The 21,047-nt window shown below is 38.3% G+C and overlaps 1 protein-coding gene across 6 annotated transcripts in view; it reads right to left on the bottom strand.

The window, feature by feature from the left end:
* The window catches only part of PDE4D (phosphodiesterase 4D), a 1,308,441-nt gene that overhangs the window by 185,539 nt on the left and 1,101,855 nt on the right, over positions 1 to 21,047 (bottom strand). For all 6 annotated transcript variants that reach the window (XM_037062899.1, XM_037062904.1, XM_037062898.1 and 3 more), the window contains one exon: positions 10,638 to 10,829. In XM_037062899.1, the coding sequence (XP_036918794.1) occupies positions 10,638 to 10,829 (192 nt within the window). The remainder of the gene's footprint in view (positions 1 to 10,637; positions 10,830 to 21,047) is intronic.

Raw genomic sequence — 21,047 nt, 5'->3', positions numbered from 1 at the left:
AGTGGACCCAGCTCTCCTGAAACCACAGGTAAATATCACATATATTCTAGACTCTAAAATGACACTATCCAACAGAAATTCTGTGGGGGGGGGAATATTTTCTGTGTTGTCTGTTATCCACAGGCCACACATGGCTACTGGACTCCTGGAAAGTGGCCGGTGCAACCAAGGAACTGGTTTTAACTTTCATTTAGTGTCAGTCATTTACATTAGGAAGTCATATGTGACTAATGGCTGTCATGCTGACCAGTGCAGCATGACAGTGTTTGAGCAATCTTTACAAACTCCAGTTATATGTCTTCCAAGAAAAGACAACATCTTACATAACTGGAAAAACGCACTTACTCTAAGCTTAGGGGTGAAAGAGCACTGACACATCGGTATCACAGAAACACCCCATCTTTTGGCAAAGACTGTAAGCCAAAAGGTTTGCCCAGATGCCCCTTTCAAAAATTTCCCTTCTTTAAAGGAAAAAAAATTTAGTTTAATTGTTTACTTACTTATTGTATTCTCATCTAGAGGCCACTGTACCTCACAGCAAAGGCCACTAGTCAAAACCAGTATGTTCAGGGCCGGGACACCTGGATCCTAATTCATGGTGTGTGTGTGTGTGTGTGTGTGTGTGTGTGACACAACATTTTGTAGCAAAATTTTGTCATTTCTAAAACTGAGCTAATATTTTTCCTACTTTCCTTATATGCTTGTTTTGAGGACAAATTATTAAAATTTCAAGGAAGAATAATACATCAACTAAAAAAGACCAGGGAGACACCAGGCAATTTTAAGAACATATTCCTGTATACATATTCCCCAGTCTGTACCAAATACTTGTCACAAAAACTAAAGATATCCATTTCATTCTTCAGAGCATGCATGAAGCTAAGCCACGAGAAAGGAAACATGATGAACCTTCTGAATATCCTGAACTTGAACTGATAACTCCTGGGTTTGTTCATGAACCTTTGAAACACACTTTCATTACTTTCAAAGTGCTCCTGTGTTTGGAGAGGAGGCTCACAGAAAAGCTGTCTGGCGGGGAACGTTGGGTTCCTCGATAAATAGAACAAGCGGGCTACATTTTAAAAAATGCAAAACAAAACACCAAACATACCAAATGAATCAACATTAGAAATATGACCTAATTTCTACAGTACATAGAATAAATAAATGAAAAACTCAAGATATTGAAGATAAAGAATGCACATAAAAGGAAAAAACAACCAAAAAAGTGTTCAGTCAAACATGAAATTAACTCCATGATTTAGTGTAGGCTCTTTATCAAGTGCCTTCTTTTCAGCTACTGTAAGAATATATTCATGACAGAAAAAGTGTTTATTTTAATGCACTTTAGAAATCACTCAAGGGACCTTTAGATAACACATAAATGAGAATGCTTGTTTTGTGATTTTTCTGGGAAAAAAGCCCAAAACTAAAAAAAAAACCCTCAGACAAATAAAAAAATAATCAGCCAAACACAAAACTAGCCACGGTGGAAATAACACATTTGATTGGAAGTTCTCTTAAGTCCCAGAGGGAGAGTGGATATTGAAACGTGGAAACATGAGATCTGCATGCAGACTTGTTTTCTCTGGAAGTGAAACACTGTTCGTGGGATCATTCATAATACTTACTAGGAGACAATGTCATTCACTGACTTGCTTAAGTAACTTACGGTCAGTGCAGCCTCCCACATTTGCAGAGGTGCAAGCAGCTGTTCTTTCTCTTTCTGCTTTGAACTTGCCTGCTTTTGGTGAGAGGGCTGTAGGAATCAATGCCGTACACGTTTAGACATACCTGCAGTAGCCAGTGACAGCTAATTTTTTTTCAACCTAAGTTTAGAAGAACATTGAGGTCTGAAAACAATCAAGGACAGCTGACAGAAGAGAAAATGCAGTAAGCAGGTGGAATAATTGGGGATGTGTCTTCAGCAAATCTGTCCAGAACCTCAAAGCCCAGTGTTTGCTATTCCCATCTTGGCTTTTTGTGAAGGCTCTCTTTTGCTCTATTTGTAAGGCACATCTTTATGTTTCATATTGCAGGCGTGAAGTGAGGATGATTTACTAATACTCCTTAGTATTTCTTATCTCAAGAAACACATTACATAATTGTTCCAGCAGTGTGATTATTTTTCTTTTTATGGCTTAGAAAACAGTATAGAAGACGTTAAGGACAATTCACTAAGGACCCAACACTGACAAGCAAAATAAATAAAGTGATTGATGTGCAAGTGAATAGGGTTTATGTCGAAATCTCAGGATGATGGGGTAAGTCTCCTTTTCTATCTGTAATTTAAAGTAGATAAATAAAGACAGAAATGCATGATCCAAAAAGAATTTTTGTCTCGTTTTCATGGGTCTATAGTCTCTCAGACAATACCCTGGCAAAAAGTAGGTTCTAGATTGCTAAATGAGCAAAAAAAAAAAAAAAACAAAACCCAAAACAAAACAAAACAAAAACCCCAAATGATCCTCTCATTTAAAAAATGCAGCCAATTAATACACTCCTCATTTGGGGAGACATTTAACAAACTCTGTGACTGTCTTCTGAGCAGAAGCTGCCAGGAACTTCTCTTCTGCCTTATATAGGGCTTTCAGATGCTGAGTTTAGTCTAGTTCTGCAGAGTTATAGTTTCCAAGAGTTGCTTGCATATTTTCTTCTCACTTCTCTCACCAACTTGTGCTTTTATTTTATTTTATTCTTAAAATGTACACGAAAACCAAAGTTTATAGTGTAAGTCACTAATTTGGTCAAATGAATTCGGTTAACTGGTACTTTTGTCTCCCAGCAGTTTTCCTGTGATAATACAGCACTTTGTTTACCATGACATCGCATTCTCCTAGAAATGATCAAAGTGGTTTGGTGTGTTTTTTAAGAAAGTCAAGCTCTCAGGACCTCAGATTTCTCATTTGTAAAATGACATGGAAATGTGCCTATCTGTGGGACAGTGGGAAGTATCACACAAGATAGCAGATGCAAACACACTTGGGAAAGTGACAGGTGCCTCATGCACGTAGTGGATCTGTGGTCACTTGTCTTGTTTCCTTCCTGTGCCTCAGACGTGTAACCAGTATCTGTTCGTAATGGGTAAGGTGAAGATACACGGTCTATTTTGAAGTGCTTATTTTCCTTCTCACTTTTTCAAGAGATTAAATGGTAAAATTTGCCTGTGAAGCCACCCAGTCCAGAGCTTTTGTGTGCCAGGAGTTTTTTTTATTACTGCTTCAGTTTCACTAGTTGTTTTCAGTCTATTCAGGCTTTCTGCTTCTTCCTGATTCAGTTTTGGAAGATTATATGTTTCTAGAAATTTGTCAGTTTTGCTCAGGTTGTCAGATTTCTTGGCATAGAGCTGTTTGTACTAATTTCTTACAATCCTTTGTATTTCTGTGGTATTGGTTGTAATTTCTCCTCTTTTGTTTCTGATTTTATTTATTTGGGTCCTCTCTCTTCTTTTCTTGATGAGTCTGGTTAAAGGCTTGTCAATTTTGTTTATCTTTTCAAAGAACCAGCGTCTGAAAATACTGATCCACTGAGTTGTTTTTTTAGTCTGTATGTTATTTAATTCTGCTCTGATCTTTATCATTTCCTTCTTTCTACTTGCTCTGCGCTTTGTTTGTTGTTCCTCTGGTTCTTATAGATGTTGGATTATGTTGTTTATTTAAAATTTTTCTCTTTTTTTTGGTAGGCCAGTATTGCTATGAACTTCCCTCTCAGGACTGCCTTCACTGTGTCCCATAGATTCGAGCTATTATGGGGTCATTTTCTTTTTCTTCAGAAATTTTTAGATTTCATCCTAGATCTCATTATTAACTCATTCATTATTTAATAGCATGTCATTCTATCTCCACGAATTTGAATGTTTTTGAGTTTTTTTCCTTTAGGTTGGTTTTTAGTTTCAAGCCATTGTGATCCGAGAAGATGCTTGATATGATTTCAATTTTCTTGAATTTATGGAGGCTTGTTTTGTGTCCTACCATATGGTCTATCTTTGAAAATGCTCTATGTGCATTTGAAGAGAATGCATATCTTGTTTCTTTGGGTTAAAAGGGTCTGTACATATTAATTAAGTCCATTTGATCTAGAGTCTGTTCAATGTCACACTATCCTTGTTGATTTTTTGCTTGGAAGATCTATCCATTGTTGACAGTGGGGTGTTAAAATCCCCTACTCTGAGTTTATTGTTGTCTAAATCTTTCTAAAAGTCCTCCAAGATTTTCCTTATATATTTGTGTGCTCCTATGTTGGGTACACATGTGTTTATAAGGGTTATATCTTCTTGATGGATTATCCCCTTACATATTATGAAATATCCTTCTTTGTCTGTTTTTATGGCCTTAGTTTTGAAGAGCATTTTGTCTGATATAAGTATTACTACCTCAGCTTTTTTAAGTGTTCGTTTGTTGTAATATTTTTTTCCATCCCTTCACTTTCAGTCTGTGTAGGTCTTTTGTTCTGAGGTGCATCTCTTGTAGACAGCATATATGCAAGTCATGTTTTCTCATTCATTCAGCTACACTATGTCTTGATTGGAACATTTAATCCATTTACATTTATGGTTATTATTCATAGGTACTTATTCATTGCCATTTTCCCTTTGTACCTATGTTCCTCTCTCTCTTTCTCTCTCTTTCATCTTCTTAAAGCAGTCCCTTTAGTATTTCTTGCAGAGGTGGTTTGGAGGAGGTGTATTCTTTGAGCCTTCAAAGAATCCAGGAAACTCCAGGAAGCTTCTGTTTGGGAAGCTCCTTGTTTGGCCTTCCATTTTAATTGAGAGCCCTGCTGGGTAGTCTTGGTTGCAGGCCTCTGGTTTTCATTACTTGGAATATTTCTTGCCATTTCCTTCTGGCTCGGAGCATTATCATTGAGAAGTCAGCTGCTAGTATTATTGAGGCTCCCTTGTATGTTACATCCTATTTCTCCCTTGCTGCCTTTAAGATTCTCTCTTTGTCTTGGAATTTTGCCATTTTAATTATGCTGTGTCTTGCAGTAGGCCTCTTTGGGTTCATCTTGATGGGGACTCTCTGTGCTTCCTGGACTTGTGTGACTTTTTCTCTCATAAAATTAGGGAAGTTTTTCATCATCGTTTTCAAACAACTTTTCTACCCCTTGCTCTTCTTCTTCTCCTTCTGGTACTCCTGTTATACGGATATGATTCTGTTTCATGTCTCCTATAGTTCCCTTAACACCCGTTTATTCTTTTTGAATCTTGTTTCGTTTTGTTGCTCTGTCTGTGAAATTTTTTTACCTTGTCCTCCAGCTATCTGATTTGATCCTTTGCTTCATCTAGCCTGCTTTTAATTCCTTCTACTGTATTTTTCATTTCAGATATCCTAGTCTTCATTTCCACCTGGCTCTTATTGATAGTTTCTATGTCCTTTTTCATGCTAGTGTAGTTTACAGTAAGTACCTTATAACTTCCCTGAAGTCCTTTGTAATTTTCACTGAACTCATTGAACATCCTTATAACTATTATTTTATACTCAATGTCTCATAGTTTGCTTGCCTCAATTTCATTTAGCACTATTTCTGGGGATTCCTCCTTTCCTTTCTATTGGGGGTTGTTTCTTTGTCTCCCCATTTTAGGTGATTCTTCTTGTTTGTTTCTGCTTCTTAGGTTGATCTTCTTTGACTTCCTGTCTTCGTGGTGTGACGTTCTGTGGTAGGACACCTGTGGGATTCTGTGGTGGAGTCTCCTTGATTTCTGAACTATATGCTCTTAGGATGCCCCTTATGCCATTTAGGTAGGCCTTCTAGTTGTAATTGGGTTTTGGTTGTTAGATCATTCTTTGGTGGGTCCTTCCCTCCAGCTGACTGACTGACTACCACATCTTGTATGCTGTTTTACAGGTGCTTCGAGAACAAAACCAAACAGCCCAGGAAACAAACTCATGCCTTTAAAATTAATCCCCACCCACAACTGCACTATCAACAGCAAATGATCCAGTATTAGTTAAGGTGTTAAGAGATTAAGACTATTAAGAAAAAATAAAAATGAGATGATTAATTGAAAGAAAAATAATTTGGGGAGGGTAGAGGGAGGAGCAATAATATGAATAGGGAATAAGGACAAGGCAAAGAGAGGAATAAAAATTTACATTGTGAATAAAAAGGGAGATTAGAAGGCAGAATGGAGTAGGAGAAAGGAAGTGTATAGTATTAGACTAAAACAGAAATTAAAAAAAATAAATAAAAATAGTGCTGGCTGGTGTGGCTCAATGCATTGAGTGCCAGACTACCAACCAAAGCATTGTTGGTTTGATTCCAAGTCAGAGAACATGCCTGGGTTGTGGGCCAGGTCCCCAGTAGGGGGTGCTTAAGAGGCAACCACATGTTGATGTTTCCTTCTCTTTCTCCTTCCCTTCCCTCTCTAAAAATAAATAAAATCTTGAAAAAAAAAAGTAAAAAAGTAGTGAGAGAGAAGAAAAAATAGGAATCAAATTGGAGAAAAAGATCTACGACACTGCTATTGACAACAATGAACAAAAATTAATATAGCTGGGAGAGGAGTAAGGGGGAAAAAAGAGAAAAAGAAAAGGTTAACATACGTCTAGAGGAAAGAGAAGTGATTTTGAAGTGATAGAAGGAAAAGGAATACTAAGAGTGAAGATTGGAAACCAGCATAGGACAGGGAAAAATTAAAATTTAAAACAAAAAAAAAGGGCAGGAGGAAAACAAAATGCATAGGAGAGGGGCATTGTAAAATTTGAGATTTGAAATACAAAAATAGTGAAGATCTAGAAATAAAATTGGAGAAATGCAACAACCGCCACCATATCCACAACTGATGAGCAAAGACTGATAAAGGTAGAGAGAGAGTAAGGGTATTTTAAGAACAGGAAAAGGAATGTGAGATGACTAATGGCAAGAAAAAATGGTTTTGAGAGTCTGAAGAATAAAAGTGTGGAGTGGAAACAAGTTGTAGCAAGAGAGAAAATAAAATTTAAAACAAAAATAATGAGAGGAAAAAGAAAATAAAATGTAATAAGAGAAGCGAGGAGCAAAATATGAGATATGAAATAAACTGTAATATAAAAACTAGTGACTTAATATGGGCAAACTTGAAGGATAAGAAGTGAATGTTAAAAAGCTATACAGGAGAGAAAAATAATGCAAGTCATGAAGAAGACCATGGTGGAATTTATCTCACTCTTTTCTCTTTCTGGATCCACCCCTAGTGATGTCAGATGGTGTCCCAGTCTGGCCCTAGGCAGCCTGTTTGAGGCTACCAGTAATCCACAGTCTGTGGTTGCCTCCTTCCATTGTTAATCTAGTCAATCTGTAATCAGCAGTCAGGTTTAGGTACCACAGGGTGAGACAGAGTAATTCCTGTGGGTGGGGCTATTACTTCCCCTTAAGCTGATGCCACTCAGAAAGGAGTGCTCCAAGCAAGATGGCTCCTGCAGTATGGGGAATGACTCTGCACAGGGATCCTGGCAACTGCTGCCTTAGTTCTTTCCCCAAAGCCTCCATCATCACTCTCCTCCAGCATTTCTAGTACACTCTGCTCCCACTTTGCCAGAGCCCAGGGGAAGTGCCTGCAAGCAAATTTATGTGTGTTGGCCCTTTAAAAGGCTCTCTGTGACTCCAGTCATCTTTTCTGCAGACAAAAATCCTGCCACTTTTCACAGCTGGATGTTAACTGGGCTCCTTTCCTGGCTCTGGTGCTGTAGGCTGGGGAGCCCAGTTTTGGGTTTAGACCCCACAGTTCTCAAGGGGAATGCCCCAGCCACTGAATTCCCCTTCAGCACTTCAGCTCCCACTCGTGGGAGTTCAGCCAGCCCTCTGGCATCTCCTCCACACTCTATATGGGTATGTTATGGTGAAATGGTTTCTTCCATCTGTCTGTTAAAAACAAGTCTCCAGCTATTGTTCCATTGGTTATTCTGGATGATTTCTCTACAATTTAGTTGTAATTCCAGATTGGTCCTGGGAGGAGGTAAGTGTAGCTTCTACCTACTCCTCTACCATCTTGGATCTCTTTTCCAGACTAAGTTCTTAACTGAGCCATGATTTCCCTTGCCTCACATTATGCAAACACTGCTCCTTTAGCCTGGCTTTCCCTGGATGGGATGCCTCACAGATGGTGCCACTGCACTTTACTACAAAATAATAAGTGCAAGACCACCCCATGTTCATATTAACAGCTTTGCATACACTACAGTTGCTCAGTAAGTGTTTTCATTATGTGTGAATGATTAAATAAATGTCTTAAATTTCAAACCTGACAAAATGGGATTAAAATGACAGAAACAGAGGCATTGGAAAAAGGAAGTTGTTCTGGGGTAAAGAAGAGTGCATACCATTAATACAAGGAATTAATGGTAAATACAGGGTTGGGCAAAGGTAAGTTTACTGTTGTGAGTACCTGAAACACAGAGTTTATTATTGTATTATTATTTATTAATTATTGTATTATTTCCCATGTGAACAACTGTAAACCTACTACTTTTGCCCTATTCTGTACAAGGCGGTTTTTATTGCCTGGCTTTGGTCACTGTTTTGTTCTCTCTGCCCTCCTTCTCACAGACCTCTCTTTCACCAGCTCCTCCTCTCGGCCCTGAACACACAGGAGTGGGCAAAGCAAGTTTACTGATGACAACAAAGAACTCTGTGCCAAAGTGTGCTTGTATATGGCAAGTAGACTGCACGAATGTATAAATAACGAGGGCCAGTAATTTGAGCACTTAGAAGATTGTGCCTAAGGGCACTGTGCCATTGTGGCATTCTTTTGAGTTAATAAGTCTATTGCAATAATCATATCTTTTTTCCATGCTAACAACAATAAACCTACTTTTGCCCACCCCTGTAGTTCCTCTAATAACTGGCAACATGCCTTCCACTTTATGGTAGTGGAATCTATTCATTTCCAGGATTTAGTTAATAGATTTGCAGACATCCATATGAATGGGAGATAGATTTCAGAATATTAAGGCAACACAGCATGGTAAGAAAAAGGTAGAGAACAGGCACAGACCTCTGGGGTGAGGACAGGAGAATGGGGAGATACAACTTACTGAAGAGGATTTGTTGCCCAAAAAGCACAGGAAAAAATACACATTTTTGGAAGACAGTGTAGTCCTGTGCATTATTATAGTAGATAGTGAGATACTTTTACCTCTAGTCCACAAGTACACAAATTAGAGCTTATATACATCTTTTCCACTAATCATTTGCTCTGAAATCTGTTATTCCATCCATAGATTATTCATTATTTGAAATCAAGAACATTGTCTTACAGCTTTCTTATATCTCTTGCAGTGCTTCAGACAGGGAAAGCTACACGATAAGAGTGTAATAATTTGCTATTTGAATTAAATGATTGTGGTTTAGTCACTCATTCCTAGGGAGGCTACAGCATTAATTGCATTATCATTTTACAAAGGTCAATAAAATGGCAACAGAGAGCAATATGCTGTGAAAATGAGTAAGGCACAATTTCATTTCTGGAGCCCTATTCAGACCGATTGGACTACTCTGGTGATCTGTTAGGGTGTTGAGAACAACACTAGTTATTCTCTGTGAGATGAACTGCAGCCTGTCCCGAGTTTTTGAGATGGCATCCTGAGAAAACAGTGAGCGTTATTGGACAAATGCTAGATGCAGAAGAGTGAGGTGGGAACCAACTCTATATACAGCAGGAAGAATGACCCCAAATGACAGTGTGGGTTTTCAGTGAGAGTGTGGTTCCATTTAGAAGCTTCCATAACCTAGAAAGCTAAAGAACATGAGAGTAAACCCAGGACTGGGCTGCTGAGAAAATGAGCTAATAATCATGCATGATCTGTGAACCCGCTTATCAGTTTTAATTATTTGCCAATTTGTGTTATCTCTTAAATGATATTCAAGTCTGTCTAATGCTTTCTGTGCTTGCCACCAGTGATTGTTGTTCCAAGAGTGGTTTAATTTAGGCAACTCTGTGCACCCCCCCAACCGCCCCGGCCAAAGACCTCTCAAGTGATCTGGCAGACCAATGCTAACATCTTTATGACCCACCAATTGAGATATATTTAAAATGCTGTCGCCCTGGCTGGTGTAGCTCAGTGGATTGAGCATGGGCCTGTGAACCAAAGGATCGAGGTTCAATTCCCAGTCAGGGCACATGCCTGGGTTGCAAGCCAGTCCCCAGCAGGGGCCAGTTCCCAGCAGGGGACACATGAGAAGCAACCATACATTGATATCTCTCTCTCTCTCTTTCCCTTCCCTTCTAAAGATGATAAATAAAATCTAAAAAATAATAAATAAATAAAATTCTGTCCACTCTAATATCACAGAGATTTTCAAACTGAATTTAAAGTTGTTTGACATATTAGAAAATATTTATGTGGCTGGTAGCTAAAACTCAGTTCCAACATGAGTATAAACTGTTTCAAGTGTACATGTTTCCATTAAAAATTTAATTCTCACTTTTCCCAGGCAATGTGTCTGTGGGAAAATAAATGCTTCTTATCAACAGCGACAGTGTAGCAAGTTAAATCTAACATTTATCTTCCAATTGTATAATTTTCCTCACCATTCCTTCTAAATTTTAGAACAATGGAGGCGAACAAATAGTACTGGTTTTACGACATCGTCAACTCCAGAGATAAGCCAACGAGATTTTCTGTAGAAAGTGCCTCTTGTCTTTCCCAACCCACACTTACATGTCGCTGGCGATGGAGGAGTTGCGGGACATAGACTTTGGAGAGAGGTCATAATCGCTGTCGGATCGATACAGAAACGACTCCCGACGTTGACTGTGGACAAAGTTTGCTTGGAGAATTAACCCAGATCCTGGGCTGGTCATGGGATCCAAGGGACTCCGTCCCGCAGATGTGCCATTGTCCACGTCAAAACTGAAAGAAGGAGGAGAATGACATTGCTGTGAATACTCGCATGTTGACATTTTAGCGAAGGGAGATTTCAGATTAGGAACTAACAGTGGGGAAAGTTGATAGCTGGTCCTATTGTTAAAAAACAGAATACTGAAATACACAAAAGTAAAAAAACACAATGAATTTGTACTCTTGTCATCCTAAGCTATGGGAGACTTGATACTTTTGCTAACCAACCAGATACAAGACAGGTCTCTCAACATCCATTAAAAAGAAATCATTCTGAAAAGAAGAGTTCTCTAAAGTTCAGAATTTCTTTTAGGAAAAGAATAAATACAAACTAATTCACTAAATATTTGGGTTTAATTCAACAACTGCTCATTGTATGCCTAATATCATCGCTTCTCCATACCCGGCTTCTCTCCCTTTTGTCCACACTTGCACAATCACCCACTTCTACTGTATCCACTTTCCTCCAGCCCCATGCCGACATATCAAGTCCATGGTTCCATCCACTCTCACCTACCATTATAACAGCCTTAAAAACGAATCCATTTTTCACCCCGTACTAAGGGTGAGTCTTCTTAAACTATAAATCTGACTGTGTCATTTATCGGTTTAAAACCTTTCAGTAGCTCAGTGTTGTCCTCAGGATAAAGATCACATTTCTTGACTAGATTGACAGAGTCTTAATAATCCATTCTCAACTACATTTTCCCAGCCTCAGCATGCAACTCGGTTACCATGCTCCACTGGGCATTTCAGCTCCACTCATACTGAACCACCATCTCAGGCTACCACTATCTAACCTCCTGCTCCCGCCTAATTGCTGTTCATCCTTAAGGAGCTAGCCTCCCCTTGAAAGGCATGAGATGCCCTTCTCTGTGCTCCCAACACACTTTCCCACTCCCTATCTGTAGCGAGTACCAGGAATAGAAACTCTTACTACTTGGTTTCCTTTTCTAGACTGTGCGCTCTCTGAGCACAAAGGCTCTGTTCTAGCACTTCGAAAACCTTTGCTAAGTGGTTTGAATGAACGAGTGAGTGAATGAAAGGCATTGTGCTCAGCAATGCAGATTTTAGAGTTGAGGGAAAAAAGAATCACATGGGCAGTTTTTAACATCACAGCTCTTGTAATCTACATAATCTTTCCACAGAGTGCTTTTCTAGTCAAACATCAACTAGCATTAAAATAAAGTCAGCTCACATGTGTTCTTATGAGAGGAGGGTAATAGCTCGGGAATGTGGTTAAAGATTCTTGAATGAATAAATAAATCAATGAATTCAAGTTGAGTCATTACCAATATTTTTTCCCATTGAAACCTTTATTCCAACTGTTAGCCAGCTAATTTCAAACCTTTATTTTACTTTCTCCACTGGAATTATTATTAAATAGTGTTATGAGCCAAGTATTAGAAGCCAAAGTGGAAGAAAATGCTGGGGACTGGGTGCCTCTGAATCTATGACTAAATTGACTCAGTCCACCTAGTTTTTCAAAAAAGAGGGGAAACTCATAATGTAGCTTTACCAGTCACAAACATGGTTTCCAATTCAACATTTTCTTAGAATTGTATGTCTTTAGAAATGCATTTATTTGGTCCTTAAAGGACAATGAAAGATCATCTAGTTGAACAGACGCATTTTATACACAAGAATACTGGCCCCTAGGCAAGTTGCCTGACCAAAGCTAACGAGCTGACTGAATGTAATCATCTGTTGTTCATGAAGTTCTTCCAGCTCTGGAGTATAATCATGTAAACTACAAATTTGTGTTTGTAACTGTGACACCCACACAGGGGACATTTGTTTCACCTAGAGAGGCACTTGGTGTGTGGGGGGCACTTTTGGCAATCCTGGGGAAGGCCAACAGGGGAAAGGGGCATCCACTTACTAGAGAGACATATTAGGGTTCTCTGGCAGGCTCTTCGAGGGTTTGCTTAATTAAATAAGCATTTACTAACCACCTGATATGAGCACAGTGAGATACAGAAGCTGAAGGAGATAAGATTAATTCAGGCTGAGATATCTGAGAAGTCTTTATAGAAGAGTAGTATTTTATTTAAAGAAGGCATTTGAAGGAATTCACTCTACAGCTGAAAGATATGCAAGAACTCTGGAGAGGAGGAGGAGAGATTTCTTTAGTCACGAAAGCTCATCAGCGTGAGGATGACTTAATAGTGTGAATGCATTAAAAAACCCAGTGATTTCTCTTGAATATCTAGATATCTTACTGACTTATTTTAAATTTTATTGAATTTATGGAGGTGAATTAGTTAATAAAAGTATATAGGTTTCAAGTGTACTATTATATAATACATCCTCTGTATACTGCATTGTCGACAGCCACACCACCCTCTACGGTGCATGGTCTCACCCGTTCTCACTGTTTAAGAAAATGAAACGTAAGTACCCTCTCCGTGCTATGCATTAACAAAAATATGGGAGATAAAGGAGTCCAATTTACAGTTTACTTTTCTTAGTTAAACTGAGTAAATATTGATATAACCAAAAACAGTAATTTGTGTTTTTTTATAACTATATTTTTTTCCAATTAATTTAAGCAAGTCTTACAGAGACTCTCCACTACAAAGTTTATAACAATTATTGACAAATATCTTAAACAGTCAATGTTTTGAACTAATATTACTCACTAAGACAAAAATTTATTAATAGGTCATAAAAAGCTTAATATGGAATATTCTAGGAGCTTTGATATTTTTCTTTGCAGGTTGTAATATTACATATTGTCCACTAGATGGAGATCATTTTCCTAAATAAGGAAAATCTTATTTGTAAATAAACTTGAAGGCCTAAACTAGTTCTTAAAGACTCATGAATGTAAAAGGAGTTTAAGAAGCTGAAGCAGCATGGATGAACCGAGAGGGTGTTATGCCCTGTGAAATACATCAGACAGAGAAAGCCCCATATCATTTCACTTGTATGTGGAAACTAAAAAAACAAAATAAACAAAGAAACAAAATAGAAACAGACTCATAGATATAGAGAACAGACTAATGGTTACCAGAGGGAAGGGAGGAGGCAGCTGGTTGGAAAAGGTGAAGAGATTAAGAAGTACCGATGGGTAGTTACAGAAAAGTCACAGGGATACAAATTACAATGTAGGAAATATCATCAATAATATTGTAATAACTATTTATGGTGCCAGGTGGGTACTGGAAATATTGGGGGAACCACCTTATAAAGTATATGACTCTCTAGTCACTATACCGTCCACCTAGAACCAACACAAAATAATATTGAACATAAACGGTAATTGAAAAACAAACTTTTTAAAAGACTCATGAGCCCTGGCTGGTGATTGAGCCAGTAGATTGAGCGTGGGCCTGCGAACAAAAGGATCGAGGTTCAATTCCCAGCCAGGGCACATGCCTGGGTTGCAGGCCAGTTCCCAGCAGGGGACATATGAGAGGCAACCATACATTAAAAAAAAAATAATAAAATAAAATAAAATAAAAAGACTCATGAAAACAACCTCGTAAATATTATCCAAATATAAAATCTCACAATTGATAAGCAGCGATTACTAAATATTGATGAAATTATATTAATCTAAAAATATTAATATTAGTTTTATAAAGAGATTGAGAATGAAGATCTAAAAATGATCACTGATGTTTTATTAGATTTCTACTTGAAAAAAAACAACAAAACCTTGAGAAACCTAATTGACTTGTTGTAACCAACTGAATACTCATCAGGTTGGAGTAAGGTCACAGCAGTATCATTATTAATGACTCACTCTAAATCTTGGTAGCAAGTTTTCTCAGAATGAGGTTTTTGAAGGGAGGAAGGTCCAAGGTCTGAGATCATTTGCATGGTTGATTTCTATTACATTAAATGTTCCTATAATCAAAATTCATTATCAAGAAAAAGTAATACGGCAATGTTACAGAATCCCTAGGCAGAACCAGTAGCAAACGCCAGTGTTGGTGAATGGCTTTAGAGAAAAACAGACTCTGCATGACCAAAGATTCAGTGAACAAATGATTACAGTTTCTCCTACATCCTCAGGTGAGGACTTGATTAAATACAGAGGTTTAAACATACTGCTTCTGTGTAAGGCATTTAAATCTAGTTAAGACAAGATAGTATAAAGCAATGGAGAAAAAGAACAAATGTGACATATTTGTATTAAATATTATATAAATAATAAATTACTAAACTGTGCTATATAGGCAATTAGAGAATGATTTAGATAATGAATGTAGAAGGAGTTTAAGAAGCTGCAGGCTGTGCTTCTTTGAAGGGAAAATAAAAAATACCCAGACAAGGTAGAGTTGGGGTAGGGGTTATAGACTGAATGTTTGTGTCTCTCAAAACTCCTGTGTTGAATTCATACATAACCCTTCTAAACTGAACCATGAAGGACTGGAAAATCTGAATAGATTGATCAACAGTGAGGAAATGGAAACAACCATTAAAAACCTTCCCCAAAATAGAAGTCCAGGACCAGATAGATTCAGTAGTGAATTCTAGCAAACATTCAGATAATATTTAATGCCCATCCTTCTCAAACTCTTCCAGAAAGCTGAAGAAGAGGCAATACTCCCTAACATATTTTATGAGGCCAACATAGCCCTGATACCAAAACCTGGCAGGGTAACACCAAAGAGGAAAGTACAGATCAACATCTCTGATAAGTACAGATCAAAAATCCTGAACAGAATACTAGCAAACTGAATACAGCAATACATTAAAAAATAACACATCACAATCAAGTGGGGTTCATTCCAGGCACAAAGATGGTTCAACATATGCAAACTGATTAATATAATATACCACATTAACAAAACAAAGGTAAAAACCATATGATCTTAGCAATATGTGCAGAACAGTATTCAATATGATACAACATCTATTTATGATGAAAACATTCAATGAAATGGGTATGGAAAGAAAGTACTTTAACATAATAAAGGTCATATATGACAGACCTTCAGCTAACGTCATACTCAATGGTGAAAAACTGAAAGCTTCTCTTCTAAAATCAGGAACAAAACAAGGATGTCCACTCCCACCTCTCATTCAACATAGTTCTGGAAGTCCTAGCCAGAGCATTCAGGCAAGAGAAAGAAATAAAAGGCATCCAAGCTGGCAATGAAGAAGTAAAAGTGTCACCTTTTGCAGATGACATCATACTGTATATAGAAAACTCTAAAGACTCCACCAAAAAATTATTAGAAACAATAAATGAATAAAGTTGCAGGACACAAAATCAGTGTACAAAAAATCCACGGCTTTCCCATATACTAACAATGAAACTTCAGAAAAAGAAATGAAAAATTCCTTTTGCAATTGCAACTAAAAGAATAAAATGCCTAGGAATAAACTTAACAAAAGATGTGAAGGACCTATATACTGAAAACTACAATGTATTACTAAAAGAGATTGAAAAATACATAATGAAATGGAAAGATATTCTATGTTCATAGATTGAATGAATCAGCAGAGTTAAAATGGCCATGGTACCTAAAGCAATACACAGATTTAATGCAATCTCCATCAAAATGCCAGTATCACTTTTTAAAGAAATAGAACAAAAAATTATCAGATTTGCATGGAACCACAAATGACTGAATAGCCAAAGCAACCCTGAGAAAAAAGAATAAAGCTGAAGGTATCATAACTACCTGACTTCAAACTATACCACAGAACTATGACCAATGAAACAGAACTGAGAGCCCAGGAATAAAACCATATATATATGGGTGAATAATTGCTGACAAAAGAGCCAAAAACATACACAATGGAGAAAAGAAAGCCTCTTCAATAAACAATGCTGGAAAAATCAGAAAGCCACATGCAAAAGAATGAAACTATATTCTAGTTGTCTCCATGTACAGAAATGAATTCAAAATGGATCAAAGACCTAAATGTAAGATTTGAAACAATAACTTATGTAGAAGAAAACACAGGTACGATCTCACAGACCTTGATTGTACAGAACATTTTCTGGCTTTGAATCCAAAGACAAGGGAAGTAAAGGCAAAAATAAATGCATAGGACTATATTAAATTGAAGAGCTTGTGAGCAGCAGAAGAAACCAACAAAACATAAAGGCAACCAACTGAATGGGAGATGATATTTGCAAATAACAGTTCTGATGAGGGGTTAATGCCCAACTATATGAAGAACTCATACAATGACACCAAACAAACAATCCAATTACAAAATGGGCAGAGGACCTGAAGACACTTCTCCCAAGAAGACATACAGATGGCCAACAGATTTATGAAAAGGCGTTCAACTTCACTAGCCATTAGGGAAATGCAAATGAAAACTACAGTGAGATACCACCTCTCAACTGTTGGAATGTCTATTATTAACACGACAGGTAATAACAAGTGTTGGAGAGGCTGTGGAGAAAAAGGAGCGCTCATTCACTGCTGGTGGGAATATAACTGGCACAGTCATTATGGAAAACAGTCTGGTGGTTCTTCAAGAAATTAAGAACAGAGTTACTATGACCCAGCAATCCCTATTCTGGATATCTACCCCCCAAATTGAAAATATTTATTCTCAAAGATGTGTGCACCCCTATGTTTATTGTAGCATCATCCCTGGTGGCCAAGACATGGAGACAAATGAAGTGTCCTTTGATAGAGGACTGGATAGAGAAGATGCGGTACATGTATGCAATGGACACGACTCAACCATGAGAAAAGATGAAATATTGCCATTTATGACAACATGATGGACCTTGAGAATATTATGCTAAGCAAAGCAAATCAGTCAGAAAAAGTTAAGAACCATAGGATTTCCCATACGTGGGATATAAAACTGAAACTCATAGACACAGACAACAGTATGGTTGTTACCAGAGAGGAAAGGGGGTTGGGGGGCAATAAAGGGTAAAGGAAACAAATATATGGTAGATGATTTGACTCTGGGTGGTGGGCACACAATATAATATACAGATCATGTATCATAGAAATGTACATTTGAAACCTATTATTAACCAATGTTATCCCAGTAAATCTAACGAAGAGAAATGTTAGAAAACCAAACTATATCCTTGTTTGCTCTGGGTAATAATACAATATTGTAGCCAATCACTGCCTTTCTTTATATTTCTTATATATTTTTGGTTGAAAGGCCAAACCCATGTAACTGAATGTTTTAATTAGGATTATAAGCTTCCCTAAAGGGATGAACTTAGTCTTAATTTCTCTTTGAAAATATAATAAAATCATTATTACAGTTTCATCATTATACTTCATCAGTATTCTTTCCTTTGCAGAAAAATTCATAATTTGAAACTTAGTTCACAATGTGATCTTATGTGGAGGTGGGGCCTTCAGGAAGTGATGAGGTTAGGAGGGTGGAGCCCTCGTGAATGGGATTAGTGCCCTTTTAAAGAGGCCCAGAGAGGGTCCTTGCCCCTTGTCCCATGTGAGGAGAAGTAGGCCCTCACCAGACACTGAATCTGCTGGCACCTGGCTCTTGGACTTCCCAGCCTCTGGAACTGTGAGAAATAAATTCTCTTGGTTACACAGTCAATGGTAATTTGTTAGGACAGCCTGAGAAACCCGAGACAATGGGTGGAAGGTGTGTAGTAAAAGTGAAGGGACAAAAGCAAACCCAAGAAGGAACAAGGAAGGCATGTGTATAAAACATGGCACTTCGTGTTCGTCTCAATTTGAGGGTTCACATGAAAGAACAGTGGGGACTGACGAAGATGGCAATTTCACAAGGTCCAGCCTAGTAGGTAGGGCCACTCGTGTTTATGGAAGGTGAGGCAAGGAGTGCCACCCGGGGGCTGAGATGGGGAGGACTGCTACCTGCTGAGTTGTGTACTTTCAGATTGCTTTATTTGCTGCATTTGCTAAAATAAACACGTTGATTTTTAACTTAAGAAGAAATCAACAAGTATCAAAATAAATAAATAAACCAAAGCACTGCCCCTCCCCCATCAAGAGGCTTGTTAACCAGTTCTTTTATGTATCAGAACTAAGGAGCCCCCCCTGGGAATGGTTGGGACTGGGGCAAACCAAGGCAACGCTTCATTCACTGAGTAGTGATAGCTGAGTATAAAAATGATGGAGAGAATCATAACCATAGTGATGATACTAATAATAAAGCTTTTGGGACACTTTCCGTTTGCCAGGCATTGTGCTCTATGCTTTATATACATTATCACATTGAATCCTCACAATAACCCTTTGATGTTGCACAGTGTTTCCCACTTGACCCATGAGGAATCTGAGGCCTAGAGAAGTGGCCCTGTGTTACGCAATGTGTTCAGGGCCATGTGGTTCATAAGGGGGTTTCAAACTCAACTCGTTTAATTCTAGAGCCTGGGAGAACGGCCCCTATGTTCATGTCTCTATTGCACAGCCTCCTGTGAACGGACCTTTAACATCTCAGCTTCCTCACCTGGACAGAACTTCAAATGCTAACTCTTTAAAAGTAACCTTCTGATCAACTTATAGGTATTGCATGCCAAGGTTAATTCTGGGACTCTGTTTTAATGCGACCCATGTTGGGAGGTGGGGAAAGACCAAAAATGTTCCTGTTAGGATGGGGGTTAGAAAATATGGGTTGGAGGTCAAATCTTGGCCCTGCCTTATTCTCGTTGCATATGCTTTGGGCAGGTTTACTGTACCTTTCTAAGCCTCCATTTCCCGATATCTAGCCCTAGGGCCACTATAAGGATTAGAAGAGAGAAAATGTTATCACGCTGCCTGGCAGTTAGTCTATTCCCAATACTTAGCAGCTAATGTTATTTTATTGTTATTGCTCCTTATCTTTGAGGGGGACTCTCTATCCAGGCCATTCTCTATAGGGGAGCACACCGCTTTGGGAAGAACCAGAGGGAGGGATGAGAGAGGGACAGGGAACTGAGAGCTGGTCAGCCCAGTCACCAGCACTGACCCTGACAATCAATGAGGTGCCAGGTGCCAGAGCCAGATTGTTCTTACAATTTCAGCTGCTTTGGCGTCTCCACCCCACCCCACAATTCCAGTGAGAAAACATTGTGGGGAGGGTGGAGACTGTTGATTTTTCTCTAGATATTCCTGACTAAGGAGAGAGAACAATTTCCTGCTAGGCACCGTGGAGGCGGACATGGAGGTCCCAACAACCCCAGGGGTGGGGGAGGGAGGGCGGGGTCCAGTGACTGGGATGAGCAGAAAGGGCTCATCGTTCTAGTTGCATGCTTTGGGCAGGTTTACTGTACAGGTTTACTGTTCTAAACTGCCCATTAGCCCTCAGGGCTCTGGCCACTGGGTATGCTGTGAGGATTTCAACTTGCAGCTACATTGCTATTATCTTCCGTGCCCGAATCTCCCATGTACATCGAAACCCATGCTGTTGGTTATACAGTGAGATTCATTGTGGTGCTTGCCACTCAAGGTGTGGGGGACAGGATGGTTTACCCTTGAACTTAATAGAAGAATGACCAAAATTAAATAATTACTGAAAAAGGGTTTTTTGTCTTTATAATAGTTTTTTCACTGTTGTCAATATCACAAGGCTATGAAACCTGCTCCTAATTAATACTAGCGATACTTTCCATTCAAGATTTTTCTGAGGGTCTAATAGCTTCTTCGGAGTAATGAAAAACTGCTTCTCAACATTCCCCATTTTAATATTTACTGTGTTCAGGTTATATAGAGATGAGACTGTAGAAAATAGTATTTTACGGTGACAGGTACAAATGGCAGTTTTTTTCCAATCAATGAAAATCTGCGTCTCAAATTTAAATAGGATACTGAGAAACATAATATTTAACCAGTGTAGTGAATCATGCAGGTACGTCAGGTATGCATATTCGCTTGCATAATGTGTATATTTGCACAGAAGCCTAACATTAAGAATGAACATTTTACCCTTTATTTTCAAGCATGGATTATATAAATAAAAGCCTGAAACAAAGGTGCAAAGGTATGTGCTCATTTATCGGTAAAAATACTATGTGATGGCTGGAAACAACATTTATTTCTCATCTGTCAATGACACTCCCAAGTAACGTAAGGCAATGAAGAGATTCCAGATGAAAATGATAGTGTGAGTTTGATATTTGGACCAGAGACCAGAAGGGACAAGCTACACTTGCCTAGTGGGTTTTTGCCCAATGAGGTAGTAAAGGTTGATTTTTTTCTGAAAAAAATGTTTATTAGATCTAAAAATTTTAAAGCCCAAACCAAGAATTTCTTTATTTGAGGTTTATAGTTTACTTTTTTTCATTAGCTTTTCAAAAGATTATCTTAAAGGAAT

Source organism: Sturnira hondurensis, unplaced genomic scaffold (genome assembly GCF_014824575.4).
Source record: "Sturnira hondurensis isolate 20B ecotype Veracruz unplaced genomic scaffold, ASM1482457v3 Scaffold0014384, whole genome shotgun sequence".
In the NCBI taxonomy this organism is placed as follows: domain Eukaryota; kingdom Metazoa; phylum Chordata; class Mammalia; order Chiroptera; family Phyllostomidae; genus Sturnira; species Sturnira hondurensis.
Note: the sequence above shows the minus strand (reverse complement) of the source record. Positions and strands in the feature narration are given on the sequence as shown.